General features: G+C 40.4%; 1 protein-coding gene across 3 annotated transcripts in view; it reads left to right on the top strand.

Annotated features, from left to right (window-relative positions):
* Positions 1–19,219, top strand: part of LOC141272188 (alpha-N-acetylgalactosaminide alpha-2,6-sialyltransferase 2-like) — a 56,351-nt gene extending 37,132 nt beyond the window's left edge. For all 3 annotated transcript variants that reach the window (XM_073682585.1, XM_073682583.1, XM_073682584.1), the window contains exons 4-9: positions 641–806; positions 896–1,034; positions 2,148–2,251; positions 3,117–3,200; positions 14,672–14,771; positions 16,603–19,219. In XM_073682585.1, coding sequence (XP_073538686.1) covers positions 641–806; positions 896–1,034; positions 2,148–2,251; positions 3,117–3,200; positions 14,672–14,771; positions 16,603–16,773 — 764 coding nt within the window. In that variant the 3' untranslated portion in view covers positions 16,774–19,219. The remainder of the gene's footprint in view (positions 1–640; positions 807–895; positions 1,035–2,147; positions 2,252–3,116; positions 3,201–14,671; positions 14,772–16,602) is intronic.
* Positions 19,220–20,400: the final 1,181 nt, after the last annotated feature.

The raw sequence follows: 20,400 nt of genomic DNA, 5'->3' as shown, positions 1-20,400 counted from the left end.
CTCTGCCGTCACCATTGCAGTTTATGGCCCTCGTCAGCGCATATGTCCAGATCCCATTTTGCGGGGGATTTCGAATGTATGCTACGACGGGGACACAGAATGCAATGTGAAAGCACCCTGTGACATGACATTATATAGGACAAAGCGGGTTCGAACCCAATTTTATTTATTACTGGTATAACACTCGGACATTATAGTGGTTCATTATTTCTTTTTTATCCTTTTTATCTTTCTCCTATGTATGTTTTTATTTTCTATAGCCTATGATTATAAATAATAAACAAAACAATGGACTTATATGTTGATAGTAAATTTTAATACGTGTGACTCCCCCTTTTTCCCCACTCCTTTTTGTTTTGGCTCTCTTATTTGAAATTTGAAATATTTTTGTACTTAAACTGCATGGATGTTATGCTGCCACTTTCACATGTGGTTGTCCTGAGGAAGGAGTCGGATTTGGCTCTGAAACGTGTTGACAAATAAACCACCTTCAACTCATTTTTTTTATGATCTGTTATTGAATCAGCAGCGCACTTGAAGTCCACTCGCTCTGGCTTTCTCTATTACAGACAAAGTCCTGGTAGTCACCCTGATGGAAACTGTTCGCCTACCTAATATGTTCTTGTATGCATTTCCCCAGTTATTAATAAAACTCTGAATCTGCTGAATTCTACTGGAAATGCCTACATGTTTGACACCTGGCAAGGGCAGTCACCTTGTATTCGATGCGCCGTGGTGGGCAATGGTGGCATTTTAAATGGATCTGGAATGGGAAAAGAGATTGATTCCCATGACTATGTCTTCAGGTATGGTATAGCTTCATGAAAAAAAAACCCACCATGGAGACCATGATTGATGCTGTTTCTCATTTTTTAGTTATTGGCTTATCTTTCAGGATGAATGGCGCCATTACAAAAGGTTTTGAGAAGGACGTTGGCAACCGAACTTCGTTTTATTCTTTCTCTACAAATACACTGATGAACTCGTTATATGCATATGGCAAAAATGGATTCAAGGCCGTTCCCCGAACACCGGTAAGATATATATATATATATATATATATATATATATATATATATATATATATATATATACAGTGGTTAGCATTGTTACCTGTAGTTTGACACTAGGCATCTTAACGACACAATAAGAGTCACCGTAATTGTGAAATATGGGTTCATATACCTAAATGTATGGTGTCCAACCTGCAGATCTTGGTTAAGTTCACTCATCCAAACCATGTGATAAAGTCAACTATACTGGACAACTTTGCCCTGCCCGCTAGGATCTCTGTGATCCCTGTGATTGTTGTGATCCCTAATGTAATTCTTATTTTGTCGCACATTTTACTGTGTGTGGGTACACCATCCATGAGAAAAGGGGAGAACTTTGCCTCAAATGGTGTCCAACTGTGACGAAAGGGGCATATGGCTTTGAACTCTGCGATGCTCAAGCAGTAGCGATCAGTAGTTGCTTAATCTTGATGCCCAACCTCCTCCAGTGTCATTTGGTGCTACTGATATTACAATAAGCCTGGGGAACCACTAAGGGAGTAGTAGTAAAGTGTTGTAAGCAGGGGTGGAACTGTAGGTTGTGCAGAAGTTGCAGTAACAGCTGACCAAGCTGCTCAATCACAAATCAGACACATCTGGAAAAAGAACGCCAGCTGTGGGGGCAATACTTCAAGTTATACTTCTAAGTGTGACTACGGGCTCCACTTGAGTGCATGACCAGAAGCGGTATAGCGTGTGTGGCCAGGATATTCAAGGGTGGGACTAATGTCTGAAAATTCCAATTACAGAATGCTGAGCTTATCATATGGACCCATGTGTCCACATTCATCACTAATTTGGAGAGGGTGTAACTTGAGTCTTCCCTGGAGCCTTTCAGTTATTATTGTGGTTTACTTGTTGTTCAATGGAAGATAATATTATTACACTTTTAATGGAGCTCACAGGGAAAAACTGAAACCTTACATATTATATCTAGTCCAGGGCCTCAGAGTCTCCTTTTGTGCTTCTCCGCATGTCCCGCCCCTGAGGAACGTCTTAATGATTGCCTAGGTAGCTACAGTAAATTAGATTGTAAGCTTAATTTTGCATCATGAGCATTACCAGGTTTCTTACTATAAACCTTAATTTCTGCAGGAAACACGCTATGTCATCTTACCAGATCATGACAGAGACTATTTAATAGTGTTAGGAGCTCTCACCAACACCATCATTAATGAAGGCAGAGACAAAGGAAAAGAGTAAGTAATTGCAATTAATTATGTACAACTGGATTTCCAGTTAAGTGGAGCAGACTTAGCCTGAATTTTTGTCTGTGTTATACTCCAGAGCTGCATTCATTCACAGCTGTGGAGTCTTCAGAGCTTAAATCTTCCCAGGCATGTTACCCTATTCTAGTAACCATGTAGGAAAATGTAACTATTCAATCACAAACTTTTAGCTCAGCATAGATGTTAGATGGTGTGGTCCGGAGCAGACTTTTTCTAATGAAGAATCTGAAAATAACACCAATATCAATGCCAAGCAAGAGACAAAGAAGTTGAGCTCAGATGCCCCAGTAGAATATTCCCTGTACTCTCTATACGATTCAATGTATAGGTGGCTATGTTTGATTCTTTTCTGCAGCTCATTGGTTAGCTACAGGGAGTCCTGGGTTCAAATCCCACAAAGGCGTTTGCATGGGTTTCCTCCGAGTTCTCCGGCTTTCTCCCACACTATGACATTCTGAGAGGAAATTTAGATTGTGAGCTCCAATGGGGACAGGGATGACGACGATGATGTCTGAAAAGCGCTGTGGAATTTCCTGTTGATTTTACCTCTCCTTTTGACTATATGGAGAGTGGAACTACCCACCACTCCCAAGAGGGGAAATTCTGGAGGAGGAACTTGCTCATAATATCAAGTAAGGCATTAGAAACAATAGTGCTGACAGGAGGCCAAGGTGCAAACCAACAAAATCTAAATAAACTCCGCTAAAACATTTTTTTTTTTTATTACTTATTAAAAATGAAGAAATAGGAGAAAAGATAAAAAGAATGAAGTACTTGTTCTTATCAGGCATTTATTATAACCATAGTTTAACCCACTTCTTTTCTCTGTCTATAGCCCTGCAAAATATTTCGGGAAGAACCTGACAACAGAACATTTTAAGATCCTGCACCCTGACTTTATGCGTTACTTGAGAAACAGGTGGGTTCTTTACCTTCACTGGCTATAAATATATATACACTGCTCAAAAAAATAAAGGGAACACTCAAATAACACATCCTAGATCTGAATGAATGAAATATTCTCATTGAATACTTTGTTCTGTACAAAGTTGAATGTGCTGACAACAAAATCACACAAAAATCATCAATGGAAATCAAATTTATTAACCAATGGAGGCCTGGATTTGGAGTCACCCCCCAAAATTAAAGTGGAAAAACACACTACAGGCTGATCCAACCATGATGTAATGTCCTTAAAACAAGTCAAAGTGAGGCTCAGTATTGTGTGTGGCCTCCACGTGCCTGTATGACCTCCCTACAATGCCTGGGCATGCTCCTGATGAGGGTGTGGATGGTCTCCTGTGGGATCTCCTGCCAGACCTGGACTAAAGCATCCGCCAACTCCTGGAGAGTTTGTGGTGCAACGTGACGTTGGTGGATGGAGCGAGACATGATGTCCCAGATGTGCTCAATCGGATTCAGGTCTGGGGAACAAGTCCATAGCTTCAATGCCTTCATCTTGCAGGAACTGCTGACACACTCCAGCTACATGAGGTCTGGCATTGTCCTGCATTAGGAGGAACCCAGGGCCAACCGCATCAGCATATGGTCTCACAAGGGGTCTGAGGATCTCATCTCGGTACCTAATGGCAGTCAGGCTACCTCTGGCGAGCACATGGAGGGCTGTGCGGCCCTCCAAGAAATGCCACCCCACACCTTTACTGACCCACTGCCAAACCGGTCATGCTGAAGGATGTTGCAGGCAGCAGATCACTCTCCACGGCGTCTCCAGACTCTGTCACGTCTGTCGTATGTGCTCAGTGTGAACCTGCTTTCATCTGTGAAGAGCACAGGGCGCCAGTGGCGACTTTGCCAATTCTGGTGTTCTGTGGCAAATTCCAAGCGTCCTGCACATTGTTGGGCTGTGAACACAACCCCCATCTGTGGACGTTGGGCCCTCATACCACCCTCATGGAGTCGGTTTGTAACCGTTTGTGCAGACACATGCACATTTGTTGCCTGCTGGAGGTCATTTTGCAGGGCTCTGGCAGTGCTCCTCCTGTTCTTCCTTGCACAAAGACGGAGGTAGCGGTCCTGCTGCTGGGTTGTTGCCCTCCTACGGCCCCCTCCACGTCTCCTGGTGTACTGGCCTGTCTCCTGGTAGCGCCTCCAGCCTCTGGACACTATGCTGGCAGACACAGCAAACCTTCTTGCCACAGCTTGCATTAATGTGCCATCCTGGATGAGCTGCACTACCTGAGCAACTTCTGTGGGTGGTAGAGTCTGCCTCATGCTCTCTGGAGCTGGTGGTGAAGCAACAGAGTTGGTTCAGCTCTCCACAGGCAGAGCTTAGCTCCAGGGCAGGATGTAGTGATGCTATGAGGTAGGTGCGGTTGGTGCTGTGTAATGCAGGTGATGGCGCAGATAATAATTCCAAGACACAGTGGGGTGCAGTCTTTCAGATTTACTCACAGTTGTCAGACTCCAGGTTACCAGTGCCAGGGTAACCTCCCACGCCGTCCTGTGTTCACCAAGGGAGGGGTTCAGCAATCTCCCAGGTATTTCAGGAGTACTTAACGGGACCCCATTCTGTGTGCCTTCCTCGGTCGTCTTCCTGTGCTGGCTCTCACCCTCCTGCCCCGTGCCTCGCAACCAGTGTCCCAAGCGGGTAGCCTCTGATTTTGGCGGGCCACCTTTTTGACGATATAGTTGCGGTAGTGAGCAGCTGCACCCTGAATGTACAGTAGCTTCCGGTTCCTAGCTGAGCCTTGTAGTTCTCCACTAGTTAGGGGCCGGTCCCCTTTGCGGCCTGATCCCTCCACGTTCTTGTAGATTCGGGCGCACGGGTGGCTTCCACACTCGCCGTGCCCCTGGGATCCCCTTGTTCCTGGAGCCTTCCCTCTGCCAGCCTGTCCTCCTGGGCCTCTCAGTCTAGGCCGCTCCTCTCTTCCTGAGCAGAGCTCCTACAGAGCTCCTGCTCCCACTCCTTCTCCTCTCAAACTGAACTCTTCCTCAGACTGAACTCTCTCTCCCAAGATGGTTCCCCATTTTATACTCCTTCTGAATTGCTCCCCTGTTCTGCTTCCTCCACCCATACCCACTACTTGGTTCCCCCCACTTCCAACCAGGGACAGGGCTCAGCATAAGCCAGTGCATCTTGCCTCGTCTGCTGGTCTGGAATGGTGTAGTATTGGATGCAGGTGGGTGGGTCCTGGGCAGTACTCCCTCCTTACCTGAGAGTGGGGCACCACACCTGTGGGTGAGAAACCGTACCTCTGTGGCGACTGAGCCCGCAGGGGCGCCACACATATACATACACACATTAATATATGTGAGTGTGCAAAGAAGAATGGGCGAAAATTTCAGCTACTAGATGTGCAAAGCAGGTAGAGACAGACCCCAAAAGACTTGCAGCAGTAATTGCAGAGAAAGGCTGTCCTAGAAAGTACTGACTCAGGGGGCTGAATACAAATGCACATCACCATTTTCAGATTTATATTTTTTAAATATTTAGAAAACCCATGTATCATTTCCTTTAGAATACATGGTCCCTTTGCAGTCCAATAGCTTATCATAATGCAAAATTAGACCTGGTTTAGAGGTGGAAATGGACGCCCTTACCTCTTGGGCCCCTGTGCAGCTGCACAGATTGCACCAATGATGTGTCTACCCCGATACAGTATATATATTTATACGTATATAGATGCACACAAACTTTTTACTGTAAACTAATAACACAAGAACTACTGCATTCTCAGAATTCACCTTTTCATAGCAATCATTTTTAGTATTTAGTAATGCCACTCTGGCTGATATGACCTGCTGCAGAATTGATGAGTAGCCAGACACCAACTTCTGGCAGCATTCTTGAAGAATCTTAGGCTAGCCCATTCCTCATGGGTAATAACCTACAGGTCACTAACATTCTTGGGTTGACAAGAGAGTTGTCCAAACACTTCAGAGTAAAATCATTGTCTTTCATTAATAAGTAAAAGGATACAAAACCAAATGCAGTGAATGTTCCCAGAGACACAGTTGTAAGCAAAACTCACAAGTTATAGGTGCTTGCCACACATCTATACAAGTTACCTGAGGGGTCTAGTTTCCAGAATGGTGTCAATTGTGGGGGGTTTCTACTGTTTGGGCACATCAGGGGCTCTCCAAATGCGACATGGCGTCCACTAATTATGCCAGGAAATGTTACATTCAAAAAGTCAAATAGCACTCCTTCCCTTCCAAGCGCTGCCGTTCGCCCAAACAGTGGTTTTCCCCCACATATGGGGTGTGTGTGTTCAGGAAATTGCACAACAAATTTTGGGTTCCATTTTCTCCTGTTACCCTTGTGAAAGTAAAAAAAATTGGGTCTAAAGGAAAATGTGTGTGAAAAACAGTTAAAATGTTTATTTTTTCTTTCCACATTCTATTAATTCCCATGAAGCACCTGAAGGGTTAATAAACTTCTTGAATTTGGCTTTGAGCACCTTGAGGGGTGCAGTTTTTTGGGTATTTTCTGTCATATAGACCCCTCAAAGTGACTTCAAATGTGATGTGGTCCCTAAAAAAAGGGTTTTGTTAATTTTGTTGTAAAAATGAGAAATCGCTGGTCAACTTTTAACCCTTCTAACTTCCTAACAAAAAAAAATTGTTTCAAAAATTATGCTGATGTAAAGGAAACATGTGGGAAATGTTATTTATTAACTATCTGTGTGACATAGCGCTCTGATTTAGAGGCATAAAAATGAAAAGTTTGAAAATTGCTAAATTTTCGTCAAATTTCCGATTTACTCACAAATAAACGCAAGTCATTTCAAAGAAATGTTACCACTATCATGAAGTACAATATGTCACGAAAAAACAATCTCAGAATCAGGGGAATACGTTGAAACGTTCCAGAGTTATTACCTCATAAAGTGACAGTGGTCAGAATTAAAAAAATTGGCCTGGAAGGTGAAAAAAGGCTTCGAGGTCAAGGGGTTAAGACACTGACTATTGAGTTTGGGCAGGCGGTAACTGTAAATATGAGCATTTTTCAATGAGAGATGGATTTCTTCATGGGAGCGCCTCATCGGGTTTTCTGTCTCTGTATGTGCAGTGGTGTGTCCTATTTATCATCTCTGAATGGTATATACACAGTATATTGACCTAAGCATTAGCTTCTAAGATAAAAGGATGTGTTCCCATCAGCACCTGCTCTATAGAAATACCTCCAAAAGAAAAGGGTTTATTCCTGTAATAAGAACCTTAATATGAGAACGACCCTTAGAAGAGACTTGGACTTGCTTGGAAATCAGAGAACAAATAGACAAAAATGGTGACACAATGGTGGGTAGGCTGGGACCTCCTTGAAGCAAGATTAGTGACATCACCAGGCTCAAATCCTAGTGGAAGGTAACGCATGGAAAGTCCAGGCTCTTAGTAGTCATACAAATCTAGATATCAGACATTGCCATCAGAGGAAAATTCGGCCAGACTCAAATCTACCATGATGATTCCACTAGTATGGGAAGTAACAACCAAACCAATGTGAGGTCAATAACTTCCATACTAATATTACATGAATGATTACCGCAGCTCTACTACATCTCCACCCCTTATCTCTGCCATAAAGGGTTCTTGTACTTTGGTCTCTTCTGACAAGTATTATGAATAATGAGCACAAGGTTGTCAACAACATCAGTATATTCTTCACTACAGTACTTAGAAAAGAAAAAAGACAAATTAGATCCTTCTCAGGAGGATATCCGTCTCCCACCTGCCAAGTATTGTTCATGAGCAAACAGATCTATTAAATTTGATTCTTGGAACATGTATTGTCTATTATATAGAAGTCAGACATTAATAATATATTATGATATATATCTTGGTTGAGATGAGGAAGTATTGTAGTAGTTATATTCTTCTATATAGGAGCAGTTTTATAGTAGTTACAGGTGCTTCTCACAAAATCAGAATATCATAAAGTTCATTTATTTCAGTTCTTCAATACAAAAAGTGAAATTCATATATTATATAGAGTCATTACAAACAGAGTGATCTATTTCAAGTGTTTATTTCTGTTAATGTTGATGATTTGAGCTTACAGCCAATGAAAACACAAAAGTTTTATGCGAAACGCGTATGTTTTTAATGTTTGGACTGTGACTTTATTTATTTCATAACTTCAAATAGTATAAAATCCATTAAGAATGGATTTTTTATGGACTTATAGCGCTGGACTTATTCCTTTCTCAGTATTATAGTAGTTATATTCTTACATATAGGGGGCAGTATTATAGTAGTTATATTCTTGTACATAGGAGTGGTATTATAGTAGGTACTGTATATTATTGTATTGAAGAGCAGTATTATAGTAGATATATTCTTGTACATAGGGGCAGTATTATAGTAGTTATATTCTTGTACATAGGGGGCAGTATTATAGTAGTTATATTCTTGTGCATAGGAGCAGTATTATAGTAGTTATATTCTTGTATATAGGGGGCAGTATTATAGTAGATATATTCTTGTACATAGGAGCAGTATTATAGTAGATATATTCTTGTACATAGGAGCAGTTTTATAGTAGATATATTCTTGTACATAGGAGCAGTATTATAGTAGTTATATTCTTGTACATAGGAGAAGTATTATAGTAGATATATTCTTGTACATAGGAGCAGTATTATAGTAGATATATTCTTGTACATAGGAGAAGTATTATAGTAGATATATTCTTGTACATAGGAGCAGTATTATAGTAGTTATATTCTTGTACATAGGAGCAGTATTATAGTAGATATATTCTTGCATATAGGGGGTAGTATTCTAGTAGTTATATTCTTGTACATAGGAGCAGTATTATAGTAGTTATATTCTTGTACATAGGGGGCAGTATTATAGTAGTTATATTCTTGTACATAGGAGCAGTATTATAGTAGATATATTATTGTACATAGGAGAAGTATTATAGTAGTTATATTCTTGTACATAGGAGTGGTATTATAGTAGGTACTGTATATTATTGTATTGAAGAGCAATATTATAGTAGATATATTATTGTACATAGAAGTATTATAGTAGATATATTCTTATACATAGGAGCAGTATTATAGTAGTTATATTCTTGTACATAGTGGTATTATCGTAGGTACTGTATATTACTGTATTGAAGAGCAGTATTATAGTAGATATATTCTTGTACATAGGAGCAGTATTATAGTAGTTATATTCTTGTACATAGGGGGCAGTATTATAGTAGATAGGAGCAGTATTATAGTAGTTATATTCTTATACATAGGGGGCAGTATTATAGTAGATATATTCTTGAACCTAGGAGCAGTATTATAGTAGATATATTCTTGTACATAGGAGCAGTATTATAGTAGTTATATTCTTGTACATAGGGGGCAGTATTATAGTAGATAGGAGCAGTATTATAGTAGTTATATTCTTATACATAGGGGGCAGTATTATAGTAGATATATTCTTGAACCTAGGAGCAGTATTATAGTAGATATATTCTTGTACATAGGAGCAGTATTATAGTAGTTATATTCTTGTACGTAGGGGCAGTATTATAGTAGATATATTCTTGTACATAGGAGCAGTATTATAGTAGATACTGCTCCTATGTACAAGAATATATCTACTATAAAACTGCTCCTGTGTACAAGAATATATCTACTAGTACTTCTCCTATGTACAAGAATATATCTACTATAATACTGCTCCTATGTACAAGAATATAACTACTATAAAACTGCTCCTGTGTACAAGAATATATCTACTATAATACTGCCCCTATGTACAAGAATATATCTACTATAATACTGCTCCTATGTACAAGAATATATCTACTATAATACTGCTCCTAGGTTCAAGAATATATCTACTATAATACTGCCCCCTATGTATAAGAATATAACTACTATAATACTGCTCCTATCTACTATAATACTGCCCCCTATGTACAAGAATATAACTACTATAATACTGCTCCTATGTACAAGAATATATCTACTATAATACTGCTCCTAGGTTCAAGAATATATCTACTATAATACTGCCCCCTATGTATAAGAATATAACTACTATAAAACTGCTCCTGTGTACAAGAATATATCTACTATAATACTGCCCCTGTGTACAAGAATATATCTACTATAATACTGCTCCTATGTACAAGAATATATCTACTATAATATTTCTCCTTGAACATTATTGTCAAGAATCTTCTGATACTGAGTGGAATCCATGCGTCCCTCAACTTTAACAAGATTCCCGGTGCCGGCATTGGCCACACAGCCCCAAAGCATGATGGAACCTCCACCAAATTTTACTGTGGGTAGCAAGTGTTTTTCTTGGAATGCTGTGTTTTTTTGCCGCCATGCATAACGCCTTTTTGTATGACCAAACAACTCAATCTTGGTTTCATCAGTCCACAGGACCTTCTTCCAAAAAGAAATTGGCTTCTCCAAATGTGCTTTTGCATACCTCAGCCGACTCTGTTTGTGGCGTGCTTGCAGAAACGGCTTCTTTCGCATCGCTCTCCCATACAGCTTCTCCTTGTGCAAAGTGCGTTGTATAGTTGACCGATGCACAGTGACACCATCTGCAGCAAGTTGATGCTGCAGCTCTCTGGAGGTGGTCTGAGGATTGTCCTTGACTGATCTCACCATTCTTCTTCTCTGCCTTTCTGATGTTTTTCTTGGCCTGCCACTTCTGGCCTTAACAAGAACTGTCCCTGTGTTCTTCTATTTCCTTACTATGTTCCTCACAGTGGAAACGGACAGGTTAAATCTCTGAGACTGCTCTCTGTACATAGGAGCAGTATTATAGTAGTTATATTCTTGTACATAGGAGAAGTATTATAGTAGCTATATTCTTGTACACAGGAGCAGTTTTATAGTAGATATATTCTTGTACATAGGAGCAGTATCTACTATAATACTGCTCCTATGTACAAGAATATATCTACTATAATACTGCTCCTATGTACAAGAATATATCTACTATAATACTGCCCCCTAGGAGCAGTATTATAGTAGATATATTCTTGTACATAGGAGCAGTATTATAGTAGATACTGCTCCTATGTACAAGAATATATCTACTATAAAACTGCTCCTGTGTACAAGAATATATCTACTAGTACTTCTCCTATGTTCAAGAATATATCTACTATAATACTGCTCCTATGTACAAGAATATATCTACTATAATACTTCTATGTACAAGAATATATCTACTATAATACTGCTCCTATGTACAAGAATATATCTACTATAATACTTCTCCTATGTACAAGAATATATCTACTATAAATACTGCTCTTATGTACAATAATACAGTTATATGAAAAAGTTTGGGCACCCCTATTAATCTTAAGCTTAATGTTTTATAAAACTTGGTGTTTTTGCAACAGCTATTTCAGTTTGATATATGTAATAACTGTTGGACACAGTAATGTTTCTGCCTTGAAATGAGGTTTATTGTACTAACAGAAAATGTGCAATCTGCATTCAAACAAAATTTGACAGGTGCATAAGTATGGGCACCTCACCAGAAAAGTGACATTAATATTTAGTAGATCCTCCTTTTGCAAAAATAACAGACTCTAGTCGCTTCCTGTAGCTTTTAATGAGTTCCTGGATCCTAGATGAAGGTATTTTTGACCATTCCTCTTTACAAAACAACTCCAGTTCAGTTAAGTTTGATGGTCGCCGAGCATGGACAGCCCTCTTCAAATGATCCCACAGATGTTCAATGATATTCAGGTCTGGGGACTGGGATGGCCATTCCAGAACATTGTAATTGTTCCTCTGCATGAATGCCTGAGTAGATTTGGAGCGGTGTTTTGGATCATTGTCTTGCTGAAAGATCCATCCCCTGCGTAACTTCAACTTTGTCTCTGATTCTTGAACATTATTGTCAAGAATCTGCTGATACTGAGTGGAATCCATGCGTCCCTCAACTTTAACAAGATTCCCGGTGCCGGCATTGGCCACACAGCCCCAAAGCATGATGGAACCTCCACCAAATTTTACTGTGGGTAGCAAGTGTTTTTCTTGGAATGCTGTGTTTTTTTGCCGCCATGCATAACGCCTTTTTGTATAACCAAACAACTCAATCTTGGTTTCATCAGTCCACAGGACCTTCTTCCAAAAAGAAATTGGCTTCTCCAAATGTGCTTTGCATACCTCAGCCGACTCTGTTTGTGGCGTGCTTGCAGAAACGGCTTCTCTCGCATCACTCTCCCATACAGCTTCTCATTGTGCAAAGTGCGTTGTATAGTTGACCGATGCACAGTGACACCATCTGCAGCAAGTTGATGCTGCAGCTCTCTGGAGGTGGTCTGAGGATTGTCCTTGACTGATCTCGCCATTCTTCTTCTCTGCCTTTCTGATGTTTTTCTTGGCCTGCCACTTCTGGCCTTAACAAGAACTGTCCTTGTGTTCTTCTATTTCCTTACTATGTTCCTCACAGTGGAAATGGACAGGTTAAATCTCTGAGACAGCTTTTTGTATCCTTCCCCTGAACAACTATGTTGAATAATCTTTGTTTTCAGATCATTTGACAGTTGCTTTGAGGAGCCCATGATGCCACTCTTCAGAGGAGATTCAAACAGGAGAACAACTTGCAAGTGGCCACTTTAAGTAGCTTTTCTCATGATTGCATACACCTGGCTATGAAGTTCAAAGCTCAATGAGGTTACAAAACCAAAAAAAGTGCTTTAGTAAGTCAGTAAAAAGTAGGTAGGAGTATTTAAAACAAGAAAATGATAAGGGTGCCCATACTTATGCACTTGTCAAATTTTGTTTGAATGCAGATTGCACATTTTCTGTTAGTACAATAAACCTCATTTCAAGGCAGAAACATTACCGTGTCCAACAGTTATTACATAAATCAAACTGAAATAGCTGTTGCAAAAACACCATTTTTTATATAACATTAAGCTTAAGATTAATAGGGGTGCCCAAACTTTCATAGAAGTATTATAGTAGATATACAGTTCTATGTACAAGAATATATCTATTATAATACTGCTCCTATGTACAAGAATATATCTACTATAATACTTCTCCTATGTACAATAATATATCTACTATAATACTGCTCTTCAATACAGTAATATACAGAACCTACGATAATACCACTATGTACAAGAATATAAGTACTATAATACTGCTCCAATGTACAAGAATATATTATAGTAGATATATTCTTGTACATAGGAGCAGTATTATAGTAGATATATTCTTGTACATAGGAGCAGTATTATAGTAGTTATATTCTTGTACATAGGGGCAGTATTATAGTAGTTACATTCTTGTACATAGGAGCAGTATTATAGTAGATATATTCTTGTGCATAGGAGCAGTATTATAGTAGTTATATTCTTGTATATAGGGGGCAGTATTATAGTAGTTATATTCTTGTACATAGGAGCAGTATTATAGTAGTTATATTCTTGTACATAGGAGCAGTATTATAGTAGATATATTCTTGTACATAGGAGCAGTATTATAGTAGTTATATTCTTGTACATAGGAAGCAGTATTATAGTACGAGGGACAGTCAATAAGTAATGCCTCCTATTTTTTTTCTCCTTTTAATTGGCAAGAAATTCAAATGCAATTACATAGGTTGAAAACCACAATATTAACGATTAATTTGTCACTTTTCAATATAATCTCCATTCATTTCCACAGTCTTGGTCCACCGTTTAACAAGGGCATGTATTCCAGCATGGTAAAAAGCATTCTTGGGACCCACCATGCACAAACGTTTCTGTATCCCAGTTGTCCAATAATTTTCATCACACTGCCTTTACTGAGGCAGATAATGCCACACAATTCATCTGCAGTCACCCGGCGGTCACCACGAATGATGTCATTGACTCGCTGAATGTTGCTTGGAGTCACTGCGGTTACTGGCCTGCCACTCCGCATTTTGTCAGCCAATGGATATGATGGCCCTTCAGCTGTGTTACAGCGATGAACCCATCGTCTAACAGTACTGACATCCAATGTTGCATCACCGGACACATTTTTCAGACTCTCATGAATTCGAATGGGCGTTTCACCTTCTGCAAGAATTCAATCACAGAACGTTGTCTAATACGAACATCGATGTTAGCCATTTTGCAAACGGATACAGTCCTGCCACCTGTTGGTGCAGGAAGTTGCAATTGCTGTGGATTGGAGAAGAAGGTTTGAGGAATTGTGCCAAATTCAAATATTTAACATAACTACCTTATTTAAGGAGAAAAAAATAGGAGGCATTACTTATTGACTGACCCTCGTAGTTATTTTCTTGGAAATAGGGACTGTATTATAGTAGTTATTCGATAGAAGTGACTATGTTCACATGGAGCTATTTTGTGCTCAGATAGGGCCATAATCTGGCCTTGTGCGGAGATGGTTTTATAGGCCTTTAGTCCCCATATTCATTTTTGTTTTACTTTTGCAGGTTCCTCTATCACAAGATTTTAGAATCAAAAAGTCGTAACATTTATCGCCCGTCTACAGGAGCCTCACTGCTGTTGGCTGCCATACACACTTGTGACCAGGTGAGAGAGCACATATTTGGGAGGCAGCATGGTTACTGTAAAATACCACAACCATACGCATATCCTTCCATGTGTTTTATTAGCGTATTTTCATGTCCTAGAGCGATGTCTACAGTTCAGGACCTTCCTGGATTAGTCAGGTCCTCTGACAAAATAGAACTGTCACCCTGAAGCAGCAGGACCATCCATGTATGGCAGGCTATGGTGGCCACCAGTTCCCTAACTTCTTTGTTTGGTAAAGCCAGTAGGCCAATGCTAATATTACATTTTCATGTACATGTTCATATTACCCCATCTGTCGTAGACCACCAGGGATGTTGACATTAATATTTGCCCTAGACCACAAGGGATGTTTCACTGTCTTTGACCACCATGGGATGCGGACATTAACCCCATCTACCAGAGCCCACCATGGTTTCTGGCATTAAATCCAACTTCCATAGACCACTGGGGGTGTTGACATTACCTTCTTATATCCTAGATCTCCAGTGATGCTGACATTAACAGTGTCTACTGTAGACCACCAACCCTATCTGCCCTAGACCACCTGGGATGCTGCCATTAACCCTACCTACCATAGTTATTGACATTAGCCCCATCTGCCCTAGACCACCAGTATTACTGGCATTAAATCCAACTTCCCTAAACCACCAGGTTTGCTGACATTAACTTCATCTGCCCTAGACCACAAGGGTTGCTGGATTTAAAACCAACCTCTCTAGACCACCAGAGAGGCTGGCATTTAACCCTATCTGCCTGAAACAACCAGAGATTTTGGAATTAGCCTCATCTGTTATAGACCACCAGGGTTGCTGGCATTAAATCCAACTTCCCTTGACCACCAGGGTTGCCGAGATTAACTTGGACCATCAAGGATACGGATATTAACGGCTTCACCACATTAACCACCAAAGATGTTGGCAGCTTCATTACATCTTTAAAATCCAGATACCAGCAGGGAAGCTAGCATGAAGCCCCACACTGGCGTAGACCCCAGCAACTTATATGGAAAAAGAATAAATTAAAAAAGGGATTTTTTTGGTAAAGCCATACCCTTGAAAAAAAACACCTTTTAATCCTGTCTGTATTTTGGGAAAGTGAAGGTGGCAACCTTTATTACTTAGTTGGCCATCATCCAAATAATTGTAGGTGCAGTTACAGCCTTCATGGCAACTATTAACAAAAGATGTTCATAGGGAATCAGTGTCTGAAGATACCATAAGTCAACAATATGGAGTACTTGTCCTAAGGAGCAATATGGCGACCCCACGTAAAAAGTTGTGGCATGATCGCCGCCTGCAGGTTGGAAATGGAACTGAAAGATGCCAAGACTGATAAACGGGGAAAAAAAAAAACAGGAGACACTTGTATCTAAAATATCGAGGGTCGCCACCATTTTTATGGTCTTTTATACTGAAATTAAGTGTTTGAATATATTGTACAAGTGATCATATGATGAAAAAGGATTAAAGGAAAAAATTAACAAAAGCTTTAGAAGATGTAAAAAATAACAAATGTGAATCCCTATACTTCCCAATATAATAATTAAAACAATAAAAAAAAAGTAGACATATGTGGTATCGCCGAATCCGTAAATGTCCGATACATAAAAAGTAAAAAAGAATTGAAAAGGTCAGAAATGCCATTTTCGGTCAAAGCTCCTCACCTGAAATAAATACAACGAAAAAATGTTCAAAACATCATACATACCACAAAATGTTTCAATTCACCATTTTATTTGTATTCGCAGGTGCTACCAGGGTCCTACAAATAATCGAAAAGTTCCTTATTAGCACGTCAGAATTAACCCCTGCCTTTTTTTCCCCGTCAGGTTAGCGCTTATGGATTTATGACGTCAAGCTACGAGAAATATTCAGACCACTACTTTGACACCATCTACCATAAGGTCCATTTCTATGCCAACCACAGTTTCCGTAAGGAGATGATTCTCTGGCTGAAGCTGCACGAGGCCGGGGTGATAAAGCTGTATATGAGGGGCTGAGACGGAAGGCATCACACCCAGTCATGTGACTCGAAATGGCCACCATGGGACAAGGGTACGGAGGCTACTACCCTCCCGCCTCCTTTCTGCACTGGTGGGATAGGACATTGACGGTATCAAACCGTGTGATGGGCTCTCACTAGAACATGCCTTAAAAGTTGGGCTCGGGCCTTCAGCGAGGACCCCAGCAGACTGAATGAAGGGTTCTTTTTATTTCCAAAATCCAAAACTTGAAAAGCTTTCTTCATAAAGTAGAATAAATTATCTGTGAATAAGTCCCTGTCTCAGTCACCACAGCTTTCCCAGACCCCAGAACCACATGGCCAATTATACAGCACAAATCCTTTAATCGGGAAATGATCATATTCCATATTAGAATCATCCGGACTTCAATATTCCACAAAGGTTGATGATCAAGGAGGTACAGGGCAGTGGCGGTTAGCAAAGATCGGCAGTCTGGTGTTGCACTACTAATCCAAGGCTTCCAAGCTGTTCTCACCTCTGGAAGAAGTCACTGCCGCAGTACTACTCTGAGTAAAACACCAGGCTGCCAGACTTGTGCTCACTGCCGCTATTCATGCTGCAGTGTTCAAAGTACAGCAGAGAAATCATCACACTACTGTGCTCTTAACACTGACTCAGCTCTGCTATGTCATCAAGCCTCATTCACATGTCTGTAAACAGGCTTTTCAATGACATAGCAGAGCCATGTATCTAATTCCATCATGTGTCATACAGTCTACTGAGCTATGTATCTAGTACAGTCATGCATCATACAGTCCGCTGAGCCCTGTATCTAATTCCATCATGTGTCAGTCTACTGAGCCATGTATTTAATCCCATCGTGTGTCATACTGTCCGCTAATCCCTGTATCTAATCCCGTCATGTGTCATACAGTCCGCTGAGCCATGTATCTAATTCCATCATGTGTCATACAGTCTACTGAGCTATGTATCTAATACAGTCATGCATCATACAGTCCGCTGAGCCCTGTATCTAATTCCATCATGTGTCAGTCTACTGAGCCATGTATTTAATCCCATCGTGTGTCATACTGTCCGCTAATCCCTGTATCTAATCCCGTCATGTGTCATACAGTCCGCTGAGCCATGTATTTAATCCCATCATGTGTGAAACAATGTGCTGAGCCGTGCATCTAATCCCACTGTTTTTTGCTTTGTGTATCTAATCCAATCCTGTGTTTTACATGATGTATCTAATCCAATCCTGTGTGATACAGTCTACTTAGTCGTAAATCTAATCCCAACCTGGGTGATACACTCCGTTTATCTAATTTCATCCTCCATTTTACACTCCGTGTATCTAATCCAATCCTGTGTGATACACTCCGCTGAGCCATATCGCCAACCCTAGCACGATACACTCCACGTATCTAATCCCAGGTCATGATACACTTTGTGTATCTAATCCCACCGTGTAATACACTCCTCACCATAAGACACACTCCGTGTATCTAATTCCAGCATGTGATACACTTCCGCATATCTAATCCTAGTGCGAGATGAATTAAGCAACGCAGCGGGAACAGAATCGGCGCTGCCATCTGTCCTCTGTGACGCTGTTTATATCGCAGTATCACTTTGCAGTCACCAACAATATGGCTCCGCACTGTGACCCTAAATTTCATCCTCCCTTATCCTTTTCCAAACACTCAGGAGGGGAGGCATCACACACGTGAGCAGACCCCGCCCACATTTACTACAGTCATAATGTAAGCTAGCACTACACTAGATTTTCATAGCTGCTCCCCCTAGTGTTTAAAAGTGGAAAAATATATATTTATATTTTTACATATTTTATATCATTTAGAAAAAAAAAGTAAATTATTTTTTTAAATAAAAGAATTCATCATTTAGATTTTTTTTTTCAATTGTTGAATTTTTTTTATGACATTGAAACCCTCATGTTTCTTCTGCAGTGGCCACTACGGGAGCAATGTGGTATTACAAGTTGGCTGTGTTTTTTAGCTATGACTGAGCACACTGGGGTCTCCCTCGTTACCAAGTCCGCATCTCCTTATAAGCAAAAGTTGAAATGCTTTTAAGGTCCTTCACCCTTAGAATAGTACATAAAACTGATTGATATGACTTTAAATAATTCAGACACCCTGTTGATGAGGGTTCAATGAATTTTACAGTGATTTAGAAGCTTGTGGAAAAGTTCTGATGTAATAGCAGCTATGTTAATTGTCACTGGCCCCTACCCCCAAAAAAAGTAACTAAGATTGGGTTGAATGAATTAGGGAAAATAATGAACTTGAGTGGATTTTTTGATTTTAGGTGACATGCACAAGTATTATTATGACATCTGGTGAAATGTTGAATAAATTATTAATTTATTTTTTTCTTGGGATAATTGTGAGAATAATTGAGATTGTATTTTGTAAGATTTAAATAAATTTAAATTTTTTATTTTTTTTTTAAACATTAGTCTGTGTCATTGGTTTCCATCCACGAGGCAGCTTCCAAAAATTGTCTCCTCCGTTTTAGAAAAGACATAAAGGTCGTCTCCTTTTAGCCTTTAGCAGAAAGTTGCACGAATCTCCAGAAATTTGAGTCAGGGAGATGAGCTCAATTCAGAGTGAGAATCTGATGCAAATTAAATTAATCCGCTGGTTATAGTGTACTAAAGCAGTGCGGCCACTACATTGGAAGCCCGGCTATTGGACTCTATTCCTCCCGGCAGCCTCCGGCTTTCAGTCATAGAGGCGCAACCAGCGTAGCTTCAGTACATAGTGAGTGGCGGCTGTAACCGCACCCGGCACTGACTGACAGCCGGCTCCGTACTGATGCACTGCTGAGCCGGCTGTCAGTCAGTGCCGGGGGAGTGGTTACAGCCGTCACTCACTATACACTGAGCGGTGACTGAAGCCACGTCTGCCATACCTCTACGACTGAAAGGCGAAGGCTGCCGGGAGGAAAAGATTTGATTTCCTCCCGTTAACAGGGCTTTCAGTCTGGCGGCCACACGTCTTTAGAGCTCCATCTGCAGGTTAATAGCGTTTTCGGACTTGACAAGTTCCCTTTAAACTTGCCTATCGCACCACTGCCAGGCCTCCGATCGGCTCGTCTTCTATTTTCATCCTGGACAGCTGGGCCTCCTGATGCCATAATACCGCATATGGTCACATGAAGCGGAACGCATGTCAATGACATGTGTCGCACCCCATGTGAGGTCATGGGACCTAGTAACCAGAAAACCAAGACCTGAAGTCGGCCGAAATGTAGAAAGAGGAGTCAATTGGGGGATCGGTGGCGGGACAGGTATGGGTGTGTCGAGGAGAACATGAGATTTTTTTTTTTTTAACCCCTTCCTGGCCTTCTATTGGTCAGCAAAACAGCAAATTTTCCTGGACTTGCCTAAAGCGCATCACAAAATTAAGATTCTGGCAAATCTGAATTTGTTGATTTTCCACGAGTCTATGGGGTGGTGAGCACAAGACTTGAAGCAAGGAGGGCAAAGTCACTTTGATATAGGGACACTTATTGGCATATGGGATCTGTGGCTGACATATTAGATTGCTCAGCTGGCATTTTATCACATATGGGCAGCACATGTGTCTTTTACAATACAAGCTTCCAATAAATCACATCAGACGCGAGTAG

The sequence above is a fragment of the Phyllobates terribilis genome, unplaced genomic scaffold (genome assembly GCF_046119375.1).
Source record: "Phyllobates terribilis strain yellow unplaced genomic scaffold, ASM4611937v1 Scaffold_5__5_contigs__length_657084704, whole genome shotgun sequence".
Taxonomy (NCBI): Eukaryota; Metazoa; Chordata; class Amphibia; order Anura; family Dendrobatidae; genus Phyllobates; species Phyllobates terribilis.
This window is presented reverse-complemented; position numbering and strand designations above follow the sequence as displayed.